This window comes from Penaeus monodon, chromosome 39 (assembly GCF_015228065.2).
Source record: "Penaeus monodon isolate SGIC_2016 chromosome 39, NSTDA_Pmon_1, whole genome shotgun sequence".
Lineage (NCBI taxonomy): Eukaryota > Metazoa > Arthropoda > Malacostraca > Decapoda > Penaeidae > Penaeus > Penaeus monodon.
The window spans coordinates 18777768-18804001 of record NC_051424.1 but is presented as its reverse complement, the minus strand read 5'-3'; the positions used below and the strand labels follow the sequence as shown (position 1 = coordinate 18804001).

The 26234-nt window shown below is 42.0% G+C and overlaps 2 protein-coding genes across 3 annotated transcripts in view; one reads left to right on the top strand and one right to left on the bottom strand.

The window, feature by feature from the left end:
* Positions 1-19661, top strand: part of LOC119597323 — a 71599-nt gene extending 51938 nt beyond the window's left edge. Inside the window, exons 4-7 of one of the 2 annotated variants that reach the window (XM_037946873.1) lie at positions 14670-14807; positions 15384-15481; positions 16861-17026; positions 17826-19661. In XM_037946873.1, coding sequence (XP_037802801.1) covers positions 14670-14807; positions 15384-15481; positions 16861-17026; positions 17826-17920 — 497 coding nt within the window. In that variant the 3' untranslated portion in view covers positions 17921-19661. Of the gene's footprint in view, positions 1-14669; positions 14808-15383; positions 15482-16402; positions 16569-16860; positions 17027-17825 lie in introns of both variants that reach the window. The other variant, XM_037946872.1, reaches the window with a different exon arrangement.
* Positions 19662-23322: 3661 nt separating this feature from the next.
* The window catches only part of LOC119597325 (tubulin-specific chaperone cofactor E-like protein), a 13043-nt gene continuing 10131 nt past the window's right edge, over positions 23323-26234 (bottom strand). Inside the window, exon 8 of the mRNA XM_037946875.1 lies at positions 23323-26124. Within this exon, the coding sequence (XP_037802803.1) occupies positions 25969-26124 (156 nt within the window). The 3' untranslated portion in view covers positions 23323-25968. The remainder of the gene's footprint in view (positions 26125-26234) is intronic.

The following is a 26234-nucleotide window of genomic DNA, read 5'->3' as shown; positions in this document are numbered from 1 at the left end:
TCTCTCTCTCTCTCTCTCTCTCTCTCTCTCTCTCTCTCTCTCTCTCTCTCTCTCTCTCTCTCTCTCTCTCTCTCTCTCACACACCCACCACACCACACCACACCACACCACACCACACCACACCACATACACACAACAACAATACACACACAACAACAAACACACACAAAAACAAATACACTACATACACACACATACAACACTACACACACACACACACACACACACAAACGTATATATACATAATATATATATATATATATATATATATATATATTTATATATATATAAATTTATATATATATATATTTATTTATATATGTATGTAGACTATATATATACACATGGAAACATACATACATACATCTTCCCCATAATGTCCTTGCGGAAAGCTCCTCATCCTCGCAGCAGGCTTTCCCGAGAGCTGAGGAGGTGGAGCCACAGACTCCGATCGGCCAGACAAAACGTCGAGCTTCCCTTCGCTTCGCCGCGCTTCCGCCCCTGAGCCCAGGAGGAGGCGGCGGCATTCCGCGCCCGCAAGAGAGGCCGGTCCCGAGCCCGATTGCCGCGTCGGAATTGCCGCAGCGAAGCGGTTGGTGCCTCCGCTATGGCGCAGCGAAGCGATTAAAGGCAGAGAAAAGGGAAGATTGGTAGGAGTGCGGTCATGATGATGATGATGGTGGTAGAATGTTGATGATGATGATTGTGATAATGGTACTAATAATATATGATACTAAAGGATGGTCATGATGTTGATAACAATGATAATGGTTGTAATCGTAACAGTAACTAAGGGAAATATTGATAAAATGAATAATGATAATAATGATAAAACAAATAATATTACAGCAGTGGAAATGTTTATAATAATTATAACAATAACAAAACCAACAGCACACCTTTGAACGGTGCTCTGTCTTAAGAAGGGAAATATTTAGAGAGAGGAAGTCGGCAACAGGTGGTTCCGACACCAGCGTCGCCTCCTCAGCTGGCTCGCGGGTCGTCTCCCGGTAAGGCGAGAGGGCGATTTCAACGCGGGGCAAAGGGGCGATCTGGCGGCGCTGGACGAGGCTGCCATTGCTGTTGCTGCTGTTGTTTTTATATGAATGTTGCTATTATTGTTGTTGTTCATGTTGCTCTTGTTGCTGTTAATGTTGTTGAGGTGGTTTATACTGTTGATAGTAATGTTTTTTTTGTACTATGATGATGACGTATTTGCCTTGTATCCTTCGTTTTATAGTGCGGTCATAATCATAATCACCACCATTATCATCAGTTATCAACCATCATCGTCACCGGTATCACCAATCAACAGCCATCAGTCATCAGTCATCATCATAAGTCATCAAGCCTTATCTCTTACGTTCCGGACATCGCAAAGAGGAATCATTTTTTCGCTGTCATTATCGTTATTAGACAGCGAGGTCATCTGTGGCAACAGTAGGTCAGAGGTCAGCGCGAGTAGAACGTAATATCACTTGCTGGATAATGGTTCGTGTGCTAATATCCGGTCTACTAAAAAGGAGGGAGAGAGAGAGCGTGATGATGGCGGAGACGGAGAGGAAATGATTGGGAAAGAGAGAAAGCTCAGAGAGTTAGTTAATTTGATATCTTTCATGTTTATTGAGAGTGGAGACAAGGATAACATAAAACAACACACACACACACACACACACACACACACACACACACACACACACACACACACACACACACACACACACACACACACACACACACGACATTCTTTGCAGGCATTTGAATGTAATTCCTCACGGCATTAGAGGGAGCCCGACCAACCTTCTCCGGCCGCCATGTCCCCGACGCCCTCGTTCACAACCTCGTCTCGAGTTTCCCTCGTGATCGGGTAAAGGGAGCCACTCCATCTGGCGTGAGTGCCCTCAGTGTATTGAATTCATCCGAGATTCGACCCGTTCACCGAGAACGGCCGAGGAGTGTCTGCGGCCGGAGTGGAAAGGGAGAGACGTTTGGGAAGGAAGCTGCCATCCTGGCTGCTGGAGGCGATTCGGGATCTCGGCTGCGCTCGCGCCCGAGTGGGTGTGGCTGATTGAAAATAGGTTTCTGTATAGTTATGTTCAATTGCTTAGTGTTGATATGATCATCTCTTTCATCCTCATTACATCATATCATCATTACCATTGCCGTCGTCGTCATCATCATCATTACCCATCACCATTCCCGCCATTTTACAAAGACCTGTAAAGACTTTATAGGAGTTTATTTATTTTTTGTCATAAATCAAGGACGGAATTACATTAATTTACGTAGTGATCCACCCGTCTCTAATAAACCGAGATAACAGCAATTAAACCCACACCAAATTACTCGCGCATCCACGCGCGCTCTCACACGCGTCACTTCCGCGTTCACTATAGACCCGACAGGTCCCAAGTCACGCATTCCTTTTCGCATCAAGTTTAAACAACCACATATCTCGCGTGGTCACCCTCCCCCTCTCCCTTCCTCTTTCCCTTTTCCCTCTTCTCCATTCTCCCTTGCCCCCCCCCCCCCGTTAGCGGTCTTACATAGGAGGGAGAGTTAATGACGTGGCGTGAGGAAATCTTCTTCTTCTTCCTGTTATTGTTTTAAAAGTGTTGCTTTGGCTTGAATGAAGAAGAGGAGGAGAGGAAGAGGATGGAGCGAGGTTAGGAGGTGGCGAGGGGGGGGGGTGAGGAGGGAAGGAAGAGGGGGAGGGAGACGGATAGGAAAAGGAAGAGGGAAATGGGAAGGGGGAGGGGAGGGAGAAGATGTGGAAGAGAGAGGAGGAAGAAGAAGAAGAGAGGAAGAGGGAGAGGGGGGAGAAGGAGAAATGCAGAGGAAGAGAGAAAGAAAGAGAGAAGGAGAAGCAGGGGGAGGAGAAAGAAGTGGAGAGAGGAAATTCGAGAAAAAAGAGAGGATAACCAAAGGAAATGAAGAAGGTAAATTAATGGAAAATTAAAAGAAAAAAATATTAGAACCAAAATTACACACGATGTGCAAATATAAGTAAAAGGAATAAGAATTAGACGCACTGAGCATCGAAGGGCATGGAAGGACATGGGGAGGGAGGGGCGTGCGAGCGAACAGCCTTGGGCATTTGGGCATTGTAGTTACGCCCAGTCGCCCCACAGCCACGCCCATGTTTTCAGGAAACTCCGCCCTCTTCCTCTTGATTTTACTGTTATCCCCCATGTTAACTGATTAAATGGACGTATATTCCTATTTGTTCTTCGTTTCGTTGTTTTCCGTGCTCTCATAAAGATACTGAAATGAGAAACGGCGATGAAAGTCTGTTTATAGGTTCATTGTTTTATTCATTTTATTATCATGGGAAAGGAATGTATTGGTTAGTTGGTGTCGCTCTCTCTCTCTCTCTCTCTCTCTCTCTCTCTCTCTCTCTCTCTCTCTCTCTCTCTCTCTCTCTCTCTCTCTCTTCTCTCTCTCTCTTCCCTCCTTCCCTCTCTAACATTCCTCTTTACCTTCTCTCTTCTCTTTCCTCCTCTTCCTCCTCTCGCTCCCCCTTCCTTCATCTCTTTCCATCCACCCCATTCTATGTCCATGTAGTCGATGTATCATTAGTGCATCAGAGCGACTCCTCTGCTCGGATCTCCGGCGCGGCCTCACCTTGTCTGGATCTTGTTAGAGGCTCGCAATGTGTTATCAAGACCAAAGCTCCGTTATAGCTCGCCTGCGTGTGGTTGGGGGGAGGGGAGAGGGTCAAGGGTGTGGGAAAGCAAGGGGGAGGTGGAGGAGGCGGAGGGTGTGTTGGGGGCAAGGGGGAAGAGGAAGGGTTTGAAGGCGTGTGTTAAGGGGAAAGGTTTGTTACATAGATAGGGTGTGTGGGTGGGGGGTGGAGGCGTTCGAGAGCGCATAGGGGAAAAGAGGGGAGGTGCGTGAGTAGGGAGAGTGGACTCAGGGTTTTAAGGGGAAGGGGGCAATGGAAAAGGAAGGGGGGGTGCAGATCGAGGGCTTTAAAGGTGTGTGCTGAAGGAGGGAGAGCTTGGGGAGGTGGAGGGGGGAGGGGGGGGAGGGGGGCTCGTGTTTAGCGTGCGTTGGAATGATGTTGGTTATTCACTTTACAGTTAAGTTATATTTGATTGGGACGCCGATGTGCAGGCGCGGTATTCCGTTGTGCATAGTAGTCTTTTTTTCGTTTTCTTGGTCTGTCCATCAATATATTTAGTAAAATTGAGTTCAATTTGGTATGGTAATTTTTTATTATGCCAGAGTCTATAACTGTGATGTCAGTCGAATCGTCATCTTCTTTAGACATCTTAATAGTATTTTTTGTTCTCGTAAGCCCTTCCTCTGAATGAATACAATCCTCATTTTCCTGATCTTCCTCCTCCTTTGAAGCGTTTCCATCCATCCACCTTTTCCTTCTTTCAGTCTTCTCCATCTATCCAGTTTCCTTCCTTGTAAACTTCCAACCACCTAATTTTCCTCCTTCTATCCATCCAACCTTTGTCGTAAACTTCTCCATCCATCCAGTTTTCCTTCTTTTTAACGTGTAACTTTCCTGTTCCTCAACTTCTCCTTCTCCCAAGCAGCCATTTTGAGAGCCCTCGTCACTCGGCCGCAGCTCCTGTTCGAAGGCCGGCTCCTCGCATGCTAGCAAGCAACCTGCAAGAAACAAGCCAAGCTTCCGGAATTTTGCAGCGGCCGAAGGAAGAACTTTCTCTGGGTCGGCCCATCCGTCCCCGGCTTGGGCTTGGGCTTCGTTCGCCTTCGCCTGCGCGCCCTTGATGGAGGAAAGTGGGAGCGCGGGGCGAGGGTCGGGATTAGCTCTTCGCTTGTTTTGCAACTGGTCTTTTTGTTTCCTCTTTGCTTTTTATCTGATTTACCATCGCTGGAATGAAAATGTGCAACGTTTTTTTCTTCTTTCCTTTATTATCGTATAATACTTAACCGTTTTATCTATTTTTTGTTTTCCCTTTCTCCTTTCATTTACCATTTATCCTTGGCCCTCTCGGTTTAACGAAAGGCTTACGACCTGTAGTGACCAGAGGCCATGATCACTGAGTTAAAGAAACGACCGATTCTCCAGCAGACGCGGTCATTCTGCTGCTCTCTGGGCTGAGCAGTGACGTTTAACATAAGGCCTAAGCATCAAATAGGCCTATATGTCGCAGCTTCTATTGTCCTCTTGCTCGCAGGTGTTTGAGATAAGGCGCGAGCTAATAAGTACTGGATAAGAAGTAACAGCTGCTTAAATAGTGATGGACCGACAGAAACAACAACCGCCGGATAAGCGAAAACAGCTGTTTGCATTACTGTTGCTACAAAAACATGAAAATAAAAACTTTCAATAGAAATCCAGTTAGGAGAATTTCGCTCACAAAGAAAACATCCGCTAAATAACCATAAACAAGCGATCGAGACCTCAGCTGCTGCCAACAGCGACGGCTGCACAAGCACAAAAGCGGCCAGAACACAAACAACAGCAAGAGAGGAACGCTGAGTAAACCAAAGTAAACCAACTCCGCTAACAACGCTTCGCCCGCTCGCCTTCGCCTAGAAAGTCCGGCGCTCTTGCCTCCCCGCCTCGCCTCCCGCCGCAGCGAGTTTCTCCGGCATCTTGAGGAATTGCCTCCGTGTCTGGCGGGGTTTCCTCTGTGGCCGAGGCGCGAGGACTTTCTCCGGCTTAAAGACGGGATGGTTGTTGCATCTGCTGCTGTTGTTGTTGCTCTTTGCTGCGGTTGGTTTCGGTTGTTGCCAGGGTGGTATTATGGAGAAAGAGAGGCAGATTTTTATCTTCACTAATCGGATGTCAGACTTTATCTATCTATCTATCTATCTATCTATCTATCTATCTGTCTATCTATCTGTCTATTTCCATTGGTCTCCCCTTACCTCACTCGCCCTTCTTCCTTCCCAACAATTCCAACCTTCTTCCTCTCCATCTCTTTTCGTCGTGTCTGTCTTCCCAATCAACCTGTACCTCCCCATCTCCGCTTGTATCTCCACCCGCGCGCCTCGTCTCCCCTTGCCCGCGCGCCTGTATGCCTGGCTGCGCAAACGCCGAGCCTCCTCTTCCGGGTCATTCGTACACGTTAATCTCTCGTACGTGACTTGCCTGGCGTGTGGGCAGCCTGGGGTCGGGTGCCACGGGAATGCTTGAACAGGTCTTTTTCGTCAGAGTGGAAATGTTGCTGGGTATGCTTCTGTTTCTTGTTTGGGTGCCTTTGTTTTTTCTATTTCCCTTTCGCTCTACTCTCTCTTATTCTCTCTCTCTCTCTCTCTCGCTATCGCTCTCTCATGATACACTTGGAACGGGGAAGCCTACGGTCTTGCATGCCCATATTAGCATCCCGAGCTCTACTGCTATGCAAAGTGGAAGGCAGAAGTGGCAGAGCAATTCGTAGTCAGATCATCGCGAGATTCCATAACCAAAGCAGGTCATAGGATGTTGGTATTCCTGTGGTTACCGTTTGTAGTCTTTACTCTTGTCTTCTCGTATTCTCTTCGTTTTATTCTTGTGTTTTCTCTTTCCATTCGCTTTTCTCTTGTTTTCTTTTATTTTTTCTTGTCTTTTCTCTTTCCATTCTCTTTTCTTTTGTTTTTCCTGTCTTTTCTCCTCATTTTCTTTTCTCAACCTCTTCTCTCTACTATTTTTCTCGCTCTCTCCCTTCATTATCTTCTCCGTTCTCTCTCCTTCCCTCCTCCCCTCTGTTGCACACACGTTTACGAAAGTGTCGTTATACTTTCTATTGCCATTCATTCATTAAAGCCTGATTAACCGAATGCAAAGCGAATCAGTTGAGGTTCTGCCCAGTGTCGGAAGGGAAAGCGCTAAAAAAGGCAGTTGGTGAAGGTACATTTTGTTGTCTTTTTTGTAATCGAGTCAAACGTGTGACGTTACAGGGAGGGGGGGAGAAAGTGTCATGGACGGGTTGGTGCAGTGTGACTCCCAGGCTGTTCTTTCTCTTTCGCTCTTTGTCTGTATCTCTTTTCTTTCTCTCGCGCTTCTCTCTCTCTCTCTCTCTCTCTCTCTCTCTCTCTCTCTCTCTCTCTCTCTCTCTCTCTCTCTCTCTCTCTCTCTCTCTCTCTCTCTCTCTCTCTCTCTCTCTCCCTTCCCTCTCATCCTATCCATCCCATCCCTCTCCCTCCCTCTCCCTTCCTCTCTCCCTTCCTCTCTCCCTCACTCACTCACTCACTCCATTTCACATCATTGTTTTCTTTCCCATAACCTGTATCTTCATCTCCCAACCTTTCTCTCTTTTCCCTTCCAGTTCTCTCCCCACCTCCAATCATCCCAGTTCATTTTCCTTTCCTCCTCCCACACATCAGTCCACCCTCACCCCATCCCGCTCTCTTCCTCCAGCCGAAGAGAAACTCTCGAGGAGGCAGAAGTGACTCTACTGCGCCAGTAGCAATGATGGGGTTTGGCCGCCCGGTAAAAAACTTTCCCCTCCACCCAACAGATGGCACCCCTCGACACCACCGGAGGGGAGAGTCCAGGAAGGGGTTGGTTTTTAATAATCATTACTAATATAATGGGTGTCATGTCTGGGCTTTTTCCACGGTGTTTTAGTTTATTTTACAATAAGTTTGTATGTCCATCTCTCCCCCTCACCCTCCACCCCCACTTTCTCAATCATCCAGCCTCAGTCTATTCCTCCCCCCACCCCTCCTCCTCATCCAGTCGGCCATGTTTACACGAAAGGGGAAAAAGGCCCTGTACATAAGAGACACATGCACGTGGGTAAACAGACCGAAACTGTGGGAGACTAGGTGGGGATCTTCTCTCACCTCTCCACACTTCCCTTCTTTATCCTCTCCCATTTCCACTTCCTCCCCCTCTCCTCTTTCCACTTCCTCCCCCTCTCCTCTTTCCCCTTCCCCCTCACCTTTGACTTCCCTCCACTTCCCCCTTCCCCCATTCTCTCCCCCTCCCCTTCCTTCCTTCCTCCTTCCTCTCTCTCCTTCACTTCTCCTTCCCCTTCACTCCCATTGCTACCTCTCTCCTTTCTTGTCTTCTCTCCCTTTTCCTCCCTTTCCCTCTTCTTGGGAGTCTAACGTAATGCTCCGTGGGAGTCTTACACCATGAGGATTTAGTTCTTGCCTCGCGCGGGCGTCTGTGAGGCAAGAGATGCAGTGAAGGTACGAGAAAAAATAAAAAGATGATTGTGAGACAGGAGGGTCAGTTATGGGAACTTGGTGATGATGATGTGGTGGTGATGGTGATGATTACGACAGTGGTGACTCCATGCGATCGTTTTATTTTTGTAGTATTATATTATCTAGTGCCTCTCTCTCTTATTTTTCCATCTCATTTCCTCCCTTTCTTCATATCTCCCTATCTCTCCATCTCCATTTTTGGGTATGTATCTCATCCTCCTCTCTTTCTGTCTACCTCCTCATCTTCCTCTCTCTCTACCTTCGAGGTCGAAAGCAAGACAGAAGAATGAATGAGAAATGCAAGTCAGAGACGAAACAGGGGTGAGCATACATGTTAGAATGGTTCACTACAAAAGAGAGCTTACTTTATTCAGGCTTCCTTTTCTCTTCCCGTCCCACCTCCTCTCTATTCTCTCTCTCTCTCTCTCTCTCTCTCTCTCTCTCTCTCTCTCTCTCTCTCTCTCTCTCTCTCTCTCTCTTCTCTCTTCTTTCTCTCCCTCTCCTTTTCCCTCTCCCTCTCCCTCTCCCTCCCTCCCTCTCCTTCTCCCTCTCGCACCTACTCTGTCTCTTTCCATTCCATTTTTCTCTCAGTTAAGGTCAAATGACCTCCTCAACCCTTTTATTCCCGCTGAAAGGTCACGTCGTGTTATTTGACTGTTAGCAACGCGTAAACGTTAAGCTTGATCGTTTTTATAATTATATCAAGTAAGGATGCCATTTTACTGATTTTCCGCGGTTCGCTTGTTGAGAAATCTCTCCTGACGTTCACTTATAATACAGAACGTTCTTGAAGGAAGTAAGCAATCAGAATCATTATACCTCGAACGTGAAAATGACGTTACAAAGATTATTTGAATAATCGTTTTCATGTCGCCATGCCTATTCTGTTTCCCTGTATACCTTGGTCCCCTGCCATGCAGAGGATTCCTGGCAGCACCGATTTCATTCATTTGCCACATTGCAATTCTTATTCTGCCGTTTATTTTACTCCTTGGTTGGTTCAGCTCTCCCTCGTCTTTATTTGTTCCTTTATCTATTTATCCGTTAACTACTTTACTTATTTATTTGTAATGTTAATATCCAGCTCCATTTCAACATCGTGCTCACTCTCGGCCTTGCCCTTGAATCGGGGGCCCCTGGCTTTGTCCCTGACATGGGGTTTCTTGCCGGCCTTGAGTGCGTGGTTAATCACTGGGGAAACATTGTCTTGAGTGGCAATATCCGGCGCAGTTGATGTCCTTTGGCTTGCAATGATAATACCAAATGTAGTAAATAGATACGTTAATAGATAAGTTAATGAACAAATACTGAATAAGCTGTCTGCGTTGTGTTGGCGTATGTTTACAAACGGCTCAAGTAAAAATGGCTTTACGGAAAGAGTTTATTTCTCCACTGAAATGGTCATCTTATATTACTATTGTTGTCTTTTGGTTAATTTACTGTCAGTACAGAAGCAGTTGCATTTTTTTCATTTTCTCCAATAGATGCCTTCAAGCTTCAAATAAGATGTGTGTGTGTGAGAGAGAGAGAGAGAGAGAGAGAGAGAGAGAGAGAGAGAGAGAGAGAGAGAGAGAGAGAGAGAGAGAGAGAGAGAGAGAGAGAGGGGGGGGGAGGAAAGAAACGAGAAACGAGAGAGAGAGAAGGGTGTTTAGTGAGGGCAGTGGAGACACAATCGATAATATATGGACGGTGTAAAGAACGGACAAACACCGAGTAATTAGCAGGGCTATTGACCGGGGAATCGATATCCACCCCGACCGTCTAACAAAGGCCGTATTCCCAGGGATAGATTTCGATTTTTCCTGAAAGAAATCGATCTCTGTCCGTCTCTCGCATTTTCCTGTACTCTCGTTGCCGGGTATTCTCATAAATTTCTGTTAACAGCAAGATGAGAGAACGATGCGTATGAGACATAAAGGCTGGCGGGTAGGGCTCCAGAGGGGTCGAGATCCTCACCGCAAACCGCACTCTTCTTCTGGTTTGTCCCGCCCTCCCTACGCCGCGGTCATGGCCGGATGCCATACCATGCCGCGTTTTCTGTTGTTTTTTTCTATATCTCTCGTTTTGATTTGCATCTCTGATTTTATTTCTTATTTGATAGTCGTGATATTCTACGTGGTGTTGTTATCTGTGTTCTGAGGATAATGGTATTGGTTTAATGTTGTTTTATTCATTTAAGGGGAAGTGTATATATTACCAAATGGCATCTGGACCCTACCGCATTCCTCGCTGGTCGGTGTTACCTGGAGACTGCCAGCGGGGAAGGAGAGAGAGAAAGAGAAATATTTTGCATGACCACTCTCATCTTGGTATATGTAGACCGTCATTATCCAGGAAAATGTTGATTTTCTATTCCAGCGGTCTCGCTTTTTACGGCCGAAGAAAGGGGGAGGGAGACTTTTATTTTGGCCCTCGACGAGACGCCACGGGAGGGAAGAGCGCGCGTAGTTTCGCCTCAGCCGGTCATCGGTGGGTTTAATGACGCCTGGGAGGAGGACTTATTATCCGCTGGAAAAACACGTCTCTGGTATTACAGGCACTGTAATTGTGTTTACTGGTTTCCTAATAAATTCCATTCTTCTCTCTCTCCTCTCTCTCTCTCTCTCTCTCTCTCTCTCTCTCTCTCTCTCTCTCTCTCTCTCTCTCTCTCTCTCTCTCTCTCTCTCTCTCTCTCTCTTCGTCTCCCTCTCTCCGTCCCTCCCCTCTCCCTCTCCCCTCCGCTTCCTTCTATCGCTCCATCCTTCCCTCCCTCCATACAGAGATCTCATGGCGTCTGTAGAGGTTTAAAGGGAAGGCGTTCTTCGTAATTGTTATAGTGTAATTATTCTGCGTTAATGATTAGAAATCTCGGTCGTGGTTGGGTAAACACAGGTTGTCTGCAGGGAGGGCATTCGGTGCCTCGGGCGTTCACAATTTTTTTGAAGTCACGACATTTGTAAAGTTCTCGTTTTTTCATTGTTCCTGTCAGGTTTTATTTTCTTTGGCTCTTTTTTAGCTATTCATGTAATTGGTGATTGTCATGTATATTTATATTCTATGAATATATTGATACTTAGGCCTAATAAAAACTTTACCTGAAATGACAAGATTACCTGTTATCCTTTGTGTGGGAGTTTTGATCTTACGAGTCAGGTGAAGTCAGGTCAAAGTCACGTTAGGTCAGGCTTACTCAGATTAGCATGGTGTCCGTCCTTATCCCGTTCCCAAATTTCATTACTAAGAGAAGTAAGATTAGTAATGGTTGCCCGAAATAACTGATTACAGAATATCTAGTGAACATTGCAGCGGTTTAAATCTGTCGAAGTATGCAAACATATGACGATAGCCTGCTAATGTATCCGATTAGTCAGGTTAGTATTAATTACGTATATACTAAATTGTTATCCTTGTTCATCACTATCATCATTATTATGCTTATCATTATCGTCAATTCAAAAGCCCATTATCTGCGATAGGTTTCCTAATATTTTAAGATTAACTAGTAACTTGAAGGTCTCTGTAACAGATTTTTATTTTTGTGATCCTTCTCAGCGAGTGTGTGTGTAGACCGACTATATGTACGTACAATGCATATTCTTGTATGCATGTGTGTGTGCGTACACGCTGATGGATTTGGGTCCCATTCAGCAGGGATGATCGGGTGGAAGGAAAATTGGGACTCGCGTTCTAGGGAGGTCGGTGCTTTCCCTTGATTTACTCTTTGATAATATTTGGGTTTTGTTTTTAAACGAGTTATTATTATTATTATTATCATCATTATTATTATTATTATTATTAATATTATTATTATTATTATTTAGCTTTTAATTGCCTTTAATTATTAGTACGTATTCTCTCCCTTTATTGTTTCTGTGTTGTCGGTATTTCTATCGCCTCCCATCCCCCTTTCCCCTCCTCTTCCCACGCCTCGAACTCAGGAGGTAAATAAAGAGACCGGCAGATCGAAATGGATGGAACATAAAACGTACTTGCTAAAATATTATCTATATAACATATGCATTAACTGAGCATCTGAAGTGGATGTTGAGAAAATTATTTATTGTAATTATATGTATACTATAATGTAATCAACACCGTAATTTATGACATTATAAAACAACAAATTAACTCTTTAACATTACAATGACAATTTTAGTTCATTAGGTTTAGAAAGCACTATAATAATAATGATATTAATAATAATAATAATAATGATAATGATAATAATAATAATAATAAGGGTGAATCAATATGTGCTTGGTCTACATATGCCGCCTCTACGAGACAGGACGTGACGTCACGCCGCGTTCGTTCTCGTGGCCGAGGAGCGAAAGAACCGACTTTCTCGCCTCTTTACTGGAAGCGAGGAGTGTGGAAGTCTCGCTTAACCGGAAATTCTGGCCATTTCCTGGTGAAACCGAATTGTGGAAATAACATTGTTTACGGGAAAGGTCGGGAATCATTGTCTTAAGCTAACGATGTAGGGCGAGCGCAGCCATTGTGTGCGCGCCAAATGATATTTTGTGGGGACTGACGCCCATACTGACGTCTTGAAATTCACACACACACACACACACACACACACACACACACACACACACACACACACACACACACACACACACACACACACACACACACACACACACACACACACACACACACACAAAAATATATACAAACATATACACATATATACACATATATACACATATACAAATGTATACACATATATACGCATAAATACACATATATACATATACATACATATATACACATATACATACCTACATATACACACAAATATATACACATACATATATACACATACATATATACACATACATATATACACATACATACATACACATACATACATACACATACATACATACACATACATACACACACACACACACACACACACGTACATACACGTACATACATGCATGCATACATTCATGCATGCATACATACATGCAAATAAACACACACACACACAAATATATATATATATATATATATATATATATATATATATATATATATATATATATATATATATATGCATGTTGTTATGGGTTAATCGAACATAGCATAACGAGGGACCCCCAATATTTTCCCGCCGCACCGGCATGTCAGTGAAATTTGAATAATAACCACGGTCCCTGCTGAAGCAGTACGTCATGCACCAATGACATTTTTTATGACAGTTACTTTCCCCCCTCGAGACAAAACGTAACAGCGGGCGACATCGTTGGACACACAAAAACACACGCTTTGGAATTAATGATTTCGAGAAGTGAAATTAACCGCAGTGACCACGTGGGGAAGTGGGTCATGTGATTTCGATGTGACCGCTGATCGGATAGATTATTTATCGCGAAGAAAATAAAAGGTAAACCATTTCGGAGTGAATCGTGGGAATGTTAACGACGTGTTAGCGATGCTGAGATGGGGCAAGGGCGTTGCGGCGGTTCTCGGGAGTAGAAAGTGCGATTTTTAGCTATAAAGAGGTACTGGTTCGGTCGCATTTTTTCATTCTTCGGTTGTATTTGCCGCTCTGAAGATATGTTCAATCGGCAAAACGTGTTGCTATGCAGAAATCTGGGGGTAAAAGCAGCTTTCCTTTCGAACGGGTTGGTGCAACACCTATGGTTCGGTCGGCTCATCTCAGCGAAACTCTGTGACATCAAAGTTAATGACGGTTATTGCGCGAAAGAATTTTGAAATTTTTCCCATCTCTCGCTTGGATGCAACAGAGGGTTGATTCACGGACCCATATTCAATCAAGACAAATTACCTGTAGAGTCAGAACCGTAGAAAATTATCATGTTTTGATCTTGCGGTCATTATAAGCACTCGAGCGTCGCGCGTGCAGCCTCTCTCTCTCACCCGTGCGCGCTCTCCGCCTCCCACTAAAACTCAACAACCACTAACGCAACATGAGCAATAAGCATTAAATCTTGCAGACACAGACAGACAAATATTATCATGCAGCATAGTCCGGGAGCTCAAGTGGAAAGAAACCAAGGGGGACGCTTGAGGGAACCTAAGAAACAGGATATGAACGCGAAGTATATTGTCCAGATATATAACCTGCAGAAGGGTCTGTCTTCGTAGATTAATTTGCATAAAGTGAAGCTTCCGTCAAGACGCCATTCTTTTCGGCTGGCGGGAAAGTGACGGCGATCTGGGGCCGAGTTCGGCGGGGCTCAAGGCGCTCTGTGAAGGGAGGGCATCTTGGCAATGCTGCTTTTTCTCTGGATCGTTGGGAAAAAAGGTTGTAATGTGATTGTTCATGTTGTTGCTGCTGTTGTGTCTTCTGTTATATTTTCGTCTTGTTGACGTTAATGCAATGCCATCGTTAGCACGGTGAAATTAATATTTGTCTCTTATCATTTCATCATGTGTTTCTGTATAACGACGGTAAGGAATGATAACAAGAAAATAATCCTGAGTCTCAGATACCCATCTATTAACAAAATAACCCTTTTAGATTATTTTCAAAACCACTAACAAAGGCCCAGCGATTTCCACACCCTAACCCGCCTTCCCTTCTTCCGCAGACATGGCTCGCTCAATGATCGCCCTGTTCGTCGTGTCGTTCTTCTTCGTGTTCGTGGCCTTCTGGACGGGCGTCGTCGGCTGCTGGAGGAGGTCGCCTGGGAACATCGCCTTCACCGCCATCCTCATGCTCTTGGCCTGTGAGTGTCGGAGGAAGGGGGAGAGAGAGAGAGAGAGAGAGGGAGAGGGAGAGGGAGAGGGAGAGGGAGAGAGAGAGAGAGAGAGAGAGAGAGAGAGAGAGAGAGAGAGAGAGAGAGAGAGAGAGAGAGAGAGAGAGAGAGAGAGAGGGAGAGGGGAGAGGGAGAGGGAGAGGGAGAGAGAGATAGACAGAGATAGAGAGATAAAGAGATAGAGGTAAATATATATATATATATATATATATATATATATATATATATATATAATATATATAGAGAGAGAGAGAGAGAGAGAGAGAGAGAGAGAGATAGAGATAGAGATAGAGATAGAGATAGAGATAGAGATAGAGATAGAGATAGAGATAGTGAGAGAGTGAGTGAGTGAGTTTGTGTATGACCCTGTTTCTTTTTGTGAGTTCTTTTGTGTTCTCTAAATGAGAATAAAATAAAAGGTTGATTAAAGAGGAAATGGATCGAATGCACTCGACCGCACCGGAAATGATAAAAATGATGCGAATGATTGTGGTGTATTGCCATCAGTCATAAGATTACCAGCGTAACATTTAAAAACCATTCCAGGCCTGTTCTCCGCCGGTGGCATGGGGCTGTGGCACGGAGTGGAGTACTACGAGGAGGAGAAGCTCAAGACCGAGCCATGGAAGGCATCTTGGGATCAGGTAAGACCGAGGGGCAATATATGTGTCAAAGAAGGTTTAGAGCTTGCGAATTGGCTGTTATCCTAGCCAATTTGTTCGGTTGAGGATATGTATGATTAATATGAAGTAATTTCAACTTGAAATATAAAGACTGTTATGTATGAATATACTCAGACCAGTTTCTGTTCATGCTTATAGTATGTGGATGCGAAACTCAGAAATATTTGTATACATTTTTTATTGAGAATGCCATGCTTCCCGCATGCATTTATAAAGTCTTTACTTGTATAAGTATTGTTGCTTTTGAATACTTCCATCTATTTGATTTTTATTAATATCAATTAAATTGCTTATTTCTAAAGGAAGTGCACAAGTTGAGTAATTAAAAACCAGACTACCTTTTTATTATTATAGATGTAAAAAATGCTTACCAGTATATCATATTTGCACCATCCATTATGCATTTATTTCACTAAGTAAAATACACTGACAGTGAGATTGATATTTTGTCCTTCTGGTAGATTTAACATTATCCCCTCTTCAAAGTAACAGCTCTTGAGATTTACTGATGTTAATAACTGAGGCTGGATGGCCTGTCATGTCAATTACAGTTCAATATTGACTGCTGACTCGGTAATCTTTACCCCTGTGATTTCTTTCCTAAACAAGGTCTTAGTCATGATCCCCTTAGACTACCATAATGTATTCACTCTCCATTTTCTTTACTCTTCTTTATCATTTTCTAGATTTTAAAACCTCTTAATTATTTAGATAGAAAACTTGAAGATGATAGATGTTTCTGTTCTCTTTTCTCTCCTTTGCTTGTTTGTTCAGGGATTCCTCCCTCAGTAGAATAGTGTTCTGTGGTTCATCGAGATTTCATCGCCTCCCATTTTCCTTTTCCCTTTTTCTCACATCTCAATCTGTCCTTCCCCTAATTAGATCTTGCAGGAATCCACGTCCATCCAGTATGACTGGTCGTACATGATTTCGTGGGTTGGCACTGGCATGGCCCTGTTGGCCTTCTGTCTGTTCCTGGGCGCATCGCAGTGCATGCAGGGTGAACAGCAGCGTGAACAGGCGAAGCATATGCAGTACATCTTGCCAGGTATCGAACAGTCTCTGTGCCCCACTGACGCCCCCCTTTTTACCCGACACTACACTAATCTGCATGTCTGTCTAACTGCATGAAGACCCAACTAATCTCGTAACTATCTCGCTTCGAGCCAGGCCACACCTGTATTAGGAAAACCGCTGCCTTAGATAGACTAGTTACAGGTCCAGCAGAAGAAACAGCAGCAGCAGCCTCGTAGGCGACGCGGAGACTTCGGCACTTGGCGCTGACCTTCTGGCGCAGCTTTTCACCTCTTAGTTAATGCTTCGTGGTTGTGGTGTTACAGCTCCTGAGAGACAACACTGCCGTCATGTACGATTGGTCCTACTTCATTGCCTGGATTGGAGTTGGCTGGGCACTCATCTCCGCCTTGCTGTTCTCGGGCGCGTCCGTTTGTCTGCGTAGTGAGAGGGAGCGTGAGGATGCAAAGAACATGGCCTACCTCATGCCTGGTAATGCCTTAGAAGCCCGTGGCAGAGGCGCTTGCCATACTTGGGTTATTCAGTCTCCTAGGCCTTTTCTGCACGGACTCAAGTCTGATGATTGGTTATTATTTTTTCAATTTAGTGAAGGTGGTACATAAAACACTAAACCATAGATTTGCATTTTCACGATTTTTGTTATGTATGTGGTCTGTTTTATTATTCATCTCATTTACGTTTAAATTTCGCTTTGTTCATTTTACATCTTATATTTATATAAGTTTACAGTTTACAATTTTCTTTGTTTTTTTAACTGAGAGAGTCTGTCTCTTTTAACGTGGAAAGAAAAGAAGGAGCAATTTATTTCTCATGCCGTTCTTGTAATAATTAATCACCAATATTTGTAAATCAACATACTGTCAATAAATGTACATAGAGAACGAGTGGGTGTGTCTATGCTTAAAGATACATTTGTAGAGATAATGAATTGCACTGTAAATATTGCTGTCACCTTTATACTTGTAGAATTATTACAATGACACCCAAGTAGATGAGTAACACTTGTCACATCATCCCAGACTAGCACAGATGGATTGCATGGAGGTGCAACACTAACTTTTGAAATAATATTGTGTGCATGTTCCTGCTACTAAATGTGTGACTGATATTACTTAACATTATGATTTTATATACGTTTTATATCCATCTTTTCTATTGATTTAGATACATTAATTTATTATATATTATTAAATTAATTCGTTATCGTCATTTTATTGTGTATATATAGTGTTACATTTAAATTTAATTACTAACTCGGGATCTTCTATAGTGTATCCCCAGAAGCAACAGTACCCTTCATACGGCTATGGTTACCCCGGCCCTTACCACTTCGGATCGCAGTACGGCCCTTACAACAACTACTAGACCCTGGACGACGACTTAACAAGGATCATCACAGTTGCTACTGTGTAGACACCACTGGTAAAATTCCCTGGTGAAAATCTCATGTGGAGTTTTACCTTCATCGATGTATCTGCTGTATAGAAGTTTTGTGATTTCTTGCAGATGATATGTTTCTGTCAGCATTTATTTACCTGTAGTTTATCAGGTATGAGAAAATGTCTGACCTAAGGGTTGATAGCATACTGACTGGTGAGGCAGACATGCTTGTTGTCAGCATAGTCTAGTATGCTGTTAAATATCTTTCCAACTCTTAAAACGACTGCTCTGTAAATAAGACCAAAGCCAAAAAAAAGAAAACATTTGATGAAGCAGTCAACGTACATAAATCCTTTTATCGGAGAAAAAAAGTCGATATGTTGTGTATTATTACAGGTTTTGATAAAGATTTGTTGTCTGCCCTTTCCTTAGAATGTTTTTAGTAATGACATTTTGTCGTGAGAATGACAAAGAAGATCTTACATTACTTCAAGCAAATACTCTGGTATAATAAAATGTAATATATATCAGAAGGAAAATTTGAGCATTGAATACAGAATTTGACATACCAAAAGATGGCCATGAATTTTTATGAAGACAGTTCACGTGGAGGAAAGTAACTTGAGGCCTTCGATATAAAATGTTAGGTCCAGAAATTTATGTTGCTAATAGGTCGCCCAATGATGAAGTTATGGAACAAAAAAGATTAAAACAGAGGAATAATATTATTTTCAGAATCCATACATAATGAACTTTAACGTGATAGAATAAGGGAATTAAGCATAGTTGACAAATTGCTCTCTTGTAAGGAACCGCAAGCTGATAAAAGTATGTAGATTAATTTTTTAGCAATTGTTATGGAAGCCAATGTTCAATTTCATACATGCAGTTGACCTGTTCGGGTCTTGCTCTGCTTGCAACTCCAAGGCAAGAAATAGTATTTTTTATCATATCGCTCAAAGATTTTTTTTCTTTTTTTATACCAATATTTTGTATACAGACAGTGAGTGGCTCACGCCCAAGAAATAATGTTTGTTTCATACTGGTTGTACTTTTTTATAGACCTTGGTTTGTAAATACTACATTACTCTTTATAGTTAGTACTGTTATTTATTAGGGTCTTCTCTACTAACCTAGCCCTTATGATTTCCCTTTCCCTTTTTTTACATGGATGTAAGACTTCATTGTTCATACGTTTTATATGTTTATAAGCATACAAGTGATTAAAAGATATGTAAAATAATTCTTTTAGATTTTGTTCTTATTTTGGAACATAGTAAGTTTCACTTGAACTATTTGCTCAGAAAAGAAACCAAGTTGAATTCTCAAGTGATATTTATATTTTTTTCTTCTTTGTAAGTGTATTGTTTTTTTAATACAGCGAGTTACTTGTATAATGTATAGACTTGTTATCAAGCAATATCACTTCGAAATAACAATTTCCTCTCCTTGGAATATGCGTGTGTGTGGCATTGCCCAAGGAGTGTGTGTTTCTTAGGCCAGTTTGATCACTTTTGTACTTGTGAAGCAATGTGAATCGAATTTTGTGAAATTTGTAAAGGTCATAAAAACAATTATAATTAGTTACAGTAATTCTTATGAAGACATAGATGAAAATGATACTGGTTTAAAGATAATAAATAAACACAAGAGTAGGTGATTCTCATGCCAGCCTGAGTAAATGGGGAACATCCCTGTACACACGCAAATAAACTTTTGTATACAATCTTGTGTTTTTTTCTCAACATGCTTTAGGTTCTTTTCAGTCAGTACACATTTCATTTATCTTATAAGATAAAGATACAGATAATGGATATTGAGACATGTTAACAAAAAAAATCATATATAATCGTATGAATATACTGAGGCGTTGGGCGAATAAAGTGGACTAAATAGATTAAAAACTCTGGCGTTTTTTATTACTTTAATTATAAAAACGCATATGAAATTAATACCGACACGTTAATTTCGTGTTCAGGGATACAAGATTAAAAATGAAATGTCACTTTCTCTTCATAAACACAAGCCAAACTAGACCCCCCCCCCCCAGAAAAAAATCCCTAGGTCATTGTTGTCGCACGGGGCTTAGGAGACGGAGACCTGGCCCAGTGTAGGGGATCTTCCTTGCCTTGCACCTCAGCCCTCGCCTCAACAATTTTTGCACGGTCTTTTCTTCTTTCCCCTTTCCTTTCCTTTCTCTTCTTCATCCTCTTCTGTCTACTTACCCTAATTGTTAACTCATTTTTACCCTTTTTGCCACAACACTTTATCACCTTCGATGTCTAGCACATTTGTTTGTTTTAATCATTCTGGGAATCCACAAGCATTGCCGTATCAAAAGATTTCCTTATCCGGGGTATTCGCCCCCAAGCCTTAGCCTATCGCTATATTTTGAATACGCCGCTAATAACCTTAGCCGTTGGCGCGGCAGATAATATTCAATAAATAAATAAAACCTACTATATATGGATTCGTGTACACAGACAATGATATACATCCACTACTTGCCCCATGAGACACGACCGTCTCGCACCACAAAACACGGTAGCTGCGCCCGCGACAATGTAGTCACACATTCGTCTGTTTTCACTCCATCACTGTATTTATATTGATCACTATTACACCTCATGGAAATGTCGCACTTATAAGCTCTCGAGGCCTTAATGTAGCCACACTATCACACTTATGGCAACACATCTCGTGTTCAGCGTCCGTGTCACAACACTCAAATCGCACGCTATCCGTCAGCTCCAATTCTCTGGGTCTGCTCACTCTTGTCCCTGGAACGTCTGCTGGATCCTCCGCTCTAATTACTAGCTCACTGCTATGGCGGAAGCTTCAGCACGACTCTAGCACTGCTCAAGCTGGTACATAAGCAAGGACTTTCCTTGGTGCCCATGTTCTTCACTTTTTTTTTTTTTGCTCTTCCCATTTCTTCTGTTTCGGCTGCACTCACCCTTCCTTCAGCCTGGCTAGGACATCCCACCCAGCCCTTCCGCCTGTACTACGAACCAACTACATTCACAATACGTATACAAAGCTCCGGCCGTGGTTGCCACGTGCGTAGCTTCTCCGTTTTTTTCCTTTGTTTCTCATAGCGTTCAAATCCAGATTACACGGTGCGAACAAATCTTGTATGTAGCAATGTGTATACATATAAAAAAGAAGTTTCTGCTTTCATTCTTTACCCATCCCAATCTCATGCCCGTTGTTGTCGTTCTTCTCCCCCTTTCCTTTCCCTTCTTTTCCTCACCGTCTTCTGTCCACATCCTAAGACGTGACAGTCGTGTTTAAAGGACAAAGGCTGGCTTTGGGTCAGTCCTGAACGGCCTTAAGGAGTCATGGGCACGATATTCCCCCGTTCAGTTATCTAGCCCGTATCTCTCATGGGGACCCTGAGGATTGAACCATGGCCAATAATGGTTACGTACCCTTATATGGTGCACTGAGGCTTGCCCTTTAACAACAAGCCCTACAGACTATAACTTTCCCGGTTCTCCTTTGATCGCGTCTGTGAACCCTGCTATTACTACCCCCTCATCGATACTGCTCAATCCATTCCAAGTATCCATCCTCCAGAAAACCTTCATTCCTCCCTCCTAACATTCTCTATTCCATCAACCCCCTCCCCCTTATTACTACTTATTATTCAATTCCCCGGAGTACTACCTCACTAAACACTCTTCCTTCATCTACTTCTACCTTTTGAGTACTCTTTTTAGTGGGATCGATTTTTTTGTGATTCCCCCATAGCACCTTACCCTGACAGTACCCTCCTTTTCCAACAATGTCTCCAAAACAAGTAGGCAAAGTTTCTTTCCATAGTCGTTCCGTATCTCACTTACATCCGAATCCTAAACTCGCGCATTATCTACACTGATTAACCTCACTGACAAACATATTCTTGTGCAGCTCCACTCCCCCGTTTCCATCTCCCAGGCTGACTGTGAAATCGACCTGCATGTCCACCTCGTTGACTATGATGCAGTGGCAGTACAGTGCTAAACCACTACTCCCAGAGGTAACCGTAAGTCTTTCGCCAATATTGCCAAGATTACCTTCCGTAGACATGACCCCGTGAAGTTTATATTGGCGGACCGTCTTACCTTGTCCGACCATACAGACCCTGCCCCATTAATAACAGAAATGTTGACGTATTGGCCATCCTGTTAAGCACTGTTGCTCCACAGTCTGCTGCCTGTGTCTAACCTGGCCATGATCGTTCAAACTGCTGTGCACAATCACGCACGTGTGCCATTTGTGGTGACTGCCAAGTTTTTTTTTTTAAAGAGGCTACCCTACCTATAAGTTCCGAGCCCGAGGTAGCAGTCCTCAGATTCAAACTAGGCCTCATTTTACATGAAGCCAGGTAGGAAGCAAGCCCTTCCCCCTTCTTCACAAGATGTTTCCATGTCTCCCCCAGTACGTTTTCCTCCTACTCCTTCCGTTCCCGCTTCCATCTCCCTCTCTGTCAGATTATTTTGCTATTCTAAATACAGACACTCCGGCCTTTACTTCCCTGGTACCTACCTCCTCGCTATACTCATTGCATCAGATGGTCTAAATGTTCTACCCCTATCTTCAGTATCTACCTCTTCCTCTACCTCTCAAACGTCTGCTCCCTTTTCTACCCCACATTGTTTCTCAGACCTCCCCAACCAACCCCTTAAAAAAGAATCTTGAAGACTGTCGAAACTATCTAAGCATGACCCAAAATAACATGGCTATTCCTCATCCATCCTCCAGTTTCTGTTCCCATTCCCTCTACATTCCACCAGTCTCTGTTCCCAATCCCGCCACGTTCCTCCAGTCTATGTTCTCATTCTCTCCCGACATCCATTCTCCTCCCCTTCCCTCCCAATACACCCTATTCCCCCTTGCTTCAGCTTCATCTGAATCACCCCTTCCCTTCCTCTCCTGTTAGCCCCTCTGTTCCCTCAAGGATACTTTTGACTTTTTTGTCACAATACTCTTCCCTGGACCCTCGCCCCCCTGACATTTCTCCTGAAACTGCCCTTAGGTATAATTGTCTTTGATGCCCTTTTCCCCCTTTTGCATAATCTCACTTTAATCTTTTCCTTCCTCAGATGCATACATATCCTCCATTTGATCTTACCATCCTTTTTGCTAATCCCTACCTTAACCTATTTACTCACTGTGTCTACCTTACCCCTCTTTAACCCTTTCAGTACCATACTATCCTAAATTGCTCTACACCTTTTATCATGTAGCATATCTAATCATCAACTCACCCCCTCTTAACTTTTTTTGCCACTATACTTTTCTATAGTGCTATATGACCTTTGATGTCTTAGCACATTAATTTTGCTTTGTAAGCATTACCATTAACCATTCATTCTTTAAAAAGGGGTAAAAATAAACCATGATATTATAGAATCTATTACTTTATTTCATAAAGTTTCAAATATGAACATGGGAAAATTTATTGCATCACTTAATTGGAAGTGGTGCTTTTCTCTACAGTATTCTTGTTAAGCGCAGTCCTCTCTGTGTTACCCTCTTTATGGGAGGCAGCACTGCATTCCATGGCTGGCTTCATGTTTTTATCACTATGTAAAAATACTGTCTCTAAACTGAGGTCAGGTGGATTGTTAGTATAAAAGAAGTATGATAATACATGTCTAATAAAACGTAAGAGAATGCAAACAAAATACCAAGCTCCCAAGGATACTATGTGGTACATTTAAAACAATGTACAGTAAATGGATCAAAATAAAAATCTATATACAATAAAGGGAGAAAATAAAAGTTAAACCAAAAATATTTAACATACATGCAATATCACGAATTTTACCATATTTTTTTTTTTTTATCATCACAAACACCATTGGCACTCAACAGACTAAAACAACCCAATCTGTTAAATTAAGAACACCAAACAATATTCTACAGCAAATATGCCCAAATACTGTTACTAAAACAAAGATCTCTTATCTTATCTATAAATGCCTTTCGGAATGAATTACGGCAGCTTACCTGTAAGAAGAATCATGTATGATTTACAAAAATGGAAATCTATCACAAAAATTCCTTTAGAGAATACATGGACATACATGGTTTTCTACGTATATTATATCTATTGGGATAATAAAACGAAACCAATGGGCATTATAAAGAAACAGAACATGAACTGAGATCAGCTAAAAATTCACTTGTTATTCACAAACCTGAAAGTAAAAGTGAAATTAAAATAGAGCCTGACTGGCCATCTTGACGTTGACTTGCGACTATCTTCGGGTGTCTTAATTTTTATGAACTGTGATGAGTAGATTTCAATTCAACTCTTCAATTTGTCTAGATCTCTTATCTAGCAATGCAATTGAAGCTATAAAAAGCTTGATAATTTAGTTGGTAATGTGCATTAACATTACAGCTATATATTATCTCTAACAGCTTTATCATACTAATTATCATATATACATATATATGCAAGTGCTGTTTTTCCATAAATTAATAATAGAAAAGGGGGAGATTAAATATCACCGTCATATGATATAGTAATCTTTGCACACTGGGAAAACAGGTTGCCCATCTGCTATGCATGTTACAAGAAAAACTCATTGCTGTGCTGATAAATAACACTCATATAAATTCTATGGCAACAACCTTTTACAATTTCTCAAGATTTTCATCTCCTGGTATACACAACCAGACAAATATGTACGTGGGTTTGTACATATGATGGAAATGATACCAAAAGCTATATTCACAACATATCAAATAGTATGACCCTAATGAAAATTAAATGGGTTTAAATGTGATTACATTTTCTCTAGCCTGGACTGCACATCACTATCACACTATGCTGTCAACAGGACTTGAACATTTTCACATAATATTGCAGTTAGCTCAAATATCTTTTCAAACAATACATTAATAATAGGTAATATTTGTGACTACTCGCATTAATATATAGGTATGCCAACTCTAACCAACACAAACAACAATGCCATTGCGCTAGTCCAAACAGACAAATTCCACCATAGGGGAACTTCGCTAGCTGCCAGCATCACATAAAACAGTAGAACCTCTTTAAAGTTACATAACAGAGCCATAACCACTGTGTTATAAAGACTGTAAGACCATTTGGATCTCTAGGTACTCACTAAGTTAGGAGGTTCTGCCTTTTGTACTGTAGGTGTCACATAGGTTGCAGCCACAATTAAATTACCTCCTTCAAAATCCACTTGTCACTAGAATTTCAATGAGAATAGAGTAAATACTCTGTCCTCATGTTTATTTATCTCAACAACAGATTTGTATGAAATTAAAAAGCCTAAAAGGGAAAACTGGTTATGTCTAAAATTACTTTTACCTGAGGACTCTACACAATAATTTTTTTGTTTTCCTTCTTTCTTTTGGGAAGATGACCTTTTCAAGAAAGTCATTGAGAGTGTAGTATTTGTATGCTACATTTTCTATAAATCTACTTTTCTAACAATACTCATAATTTGGGTCCCTGTACAACATGAGGTGGAGAAAGGGGTAGGATATTTTTTCTTTACCAAATCTGCCCAACATTCGAGATTTGCCAGCTGACACTTTCATTATCAGTTGTAATGAGAATGACAAAAAACATATTTTCTTTAGAGTAAATATTTTTTTTCTGTCATGTGAATGTCAAAACTTAAAATCAGAGAACTGGTCTAAATTGAGCTGGTGCAAAAGCAAGACTGTATTTTGAGGGTAAGTACTTTAAAGAGGTTTGACTGCTTACATATCCACATTCACAACCTGAGTTTTATAATGATTATTAAGGTATCTTCATAGTTTCAACATAAGTTAGCAGTTCATCATTTAAAATGTTAATAAGTACTATCTCATCCTTCAAACCTAATAGCTTATATGAATCTCATAATGTATTTGTTAATGCAAGAAATATGATACATCAGGCAAGCTTTCACTACAGACACATATAAGCAGTTGCAAGTACAAAGTCATGTAAAATGGTTACAAATTATCACCACTTTTGAAAGCATATGTTGAGTTGGTTCACATGCAGCACACATTCTTTATGGCTTGCAGACTTTTGGTTCTACAATGAACTCATCCCCAGAGTGGATGTTCATTGTGTAAAGCTGTTTGCTGTTTATCTTAAGTTCTTCTGGGCCATAGTGAACTACTTTGTCATGGTAGAACAGTCGCATCTTGCTGGGTGGCAGGCCAACCTAATTATTAAAGAAAGAAAGAAAGAAAAAAAACATATATATTAAACTACAAATCCAACAGTAACAATTACCAATTTAAATTTCAAATGCACCACCTAGTTATACACTTA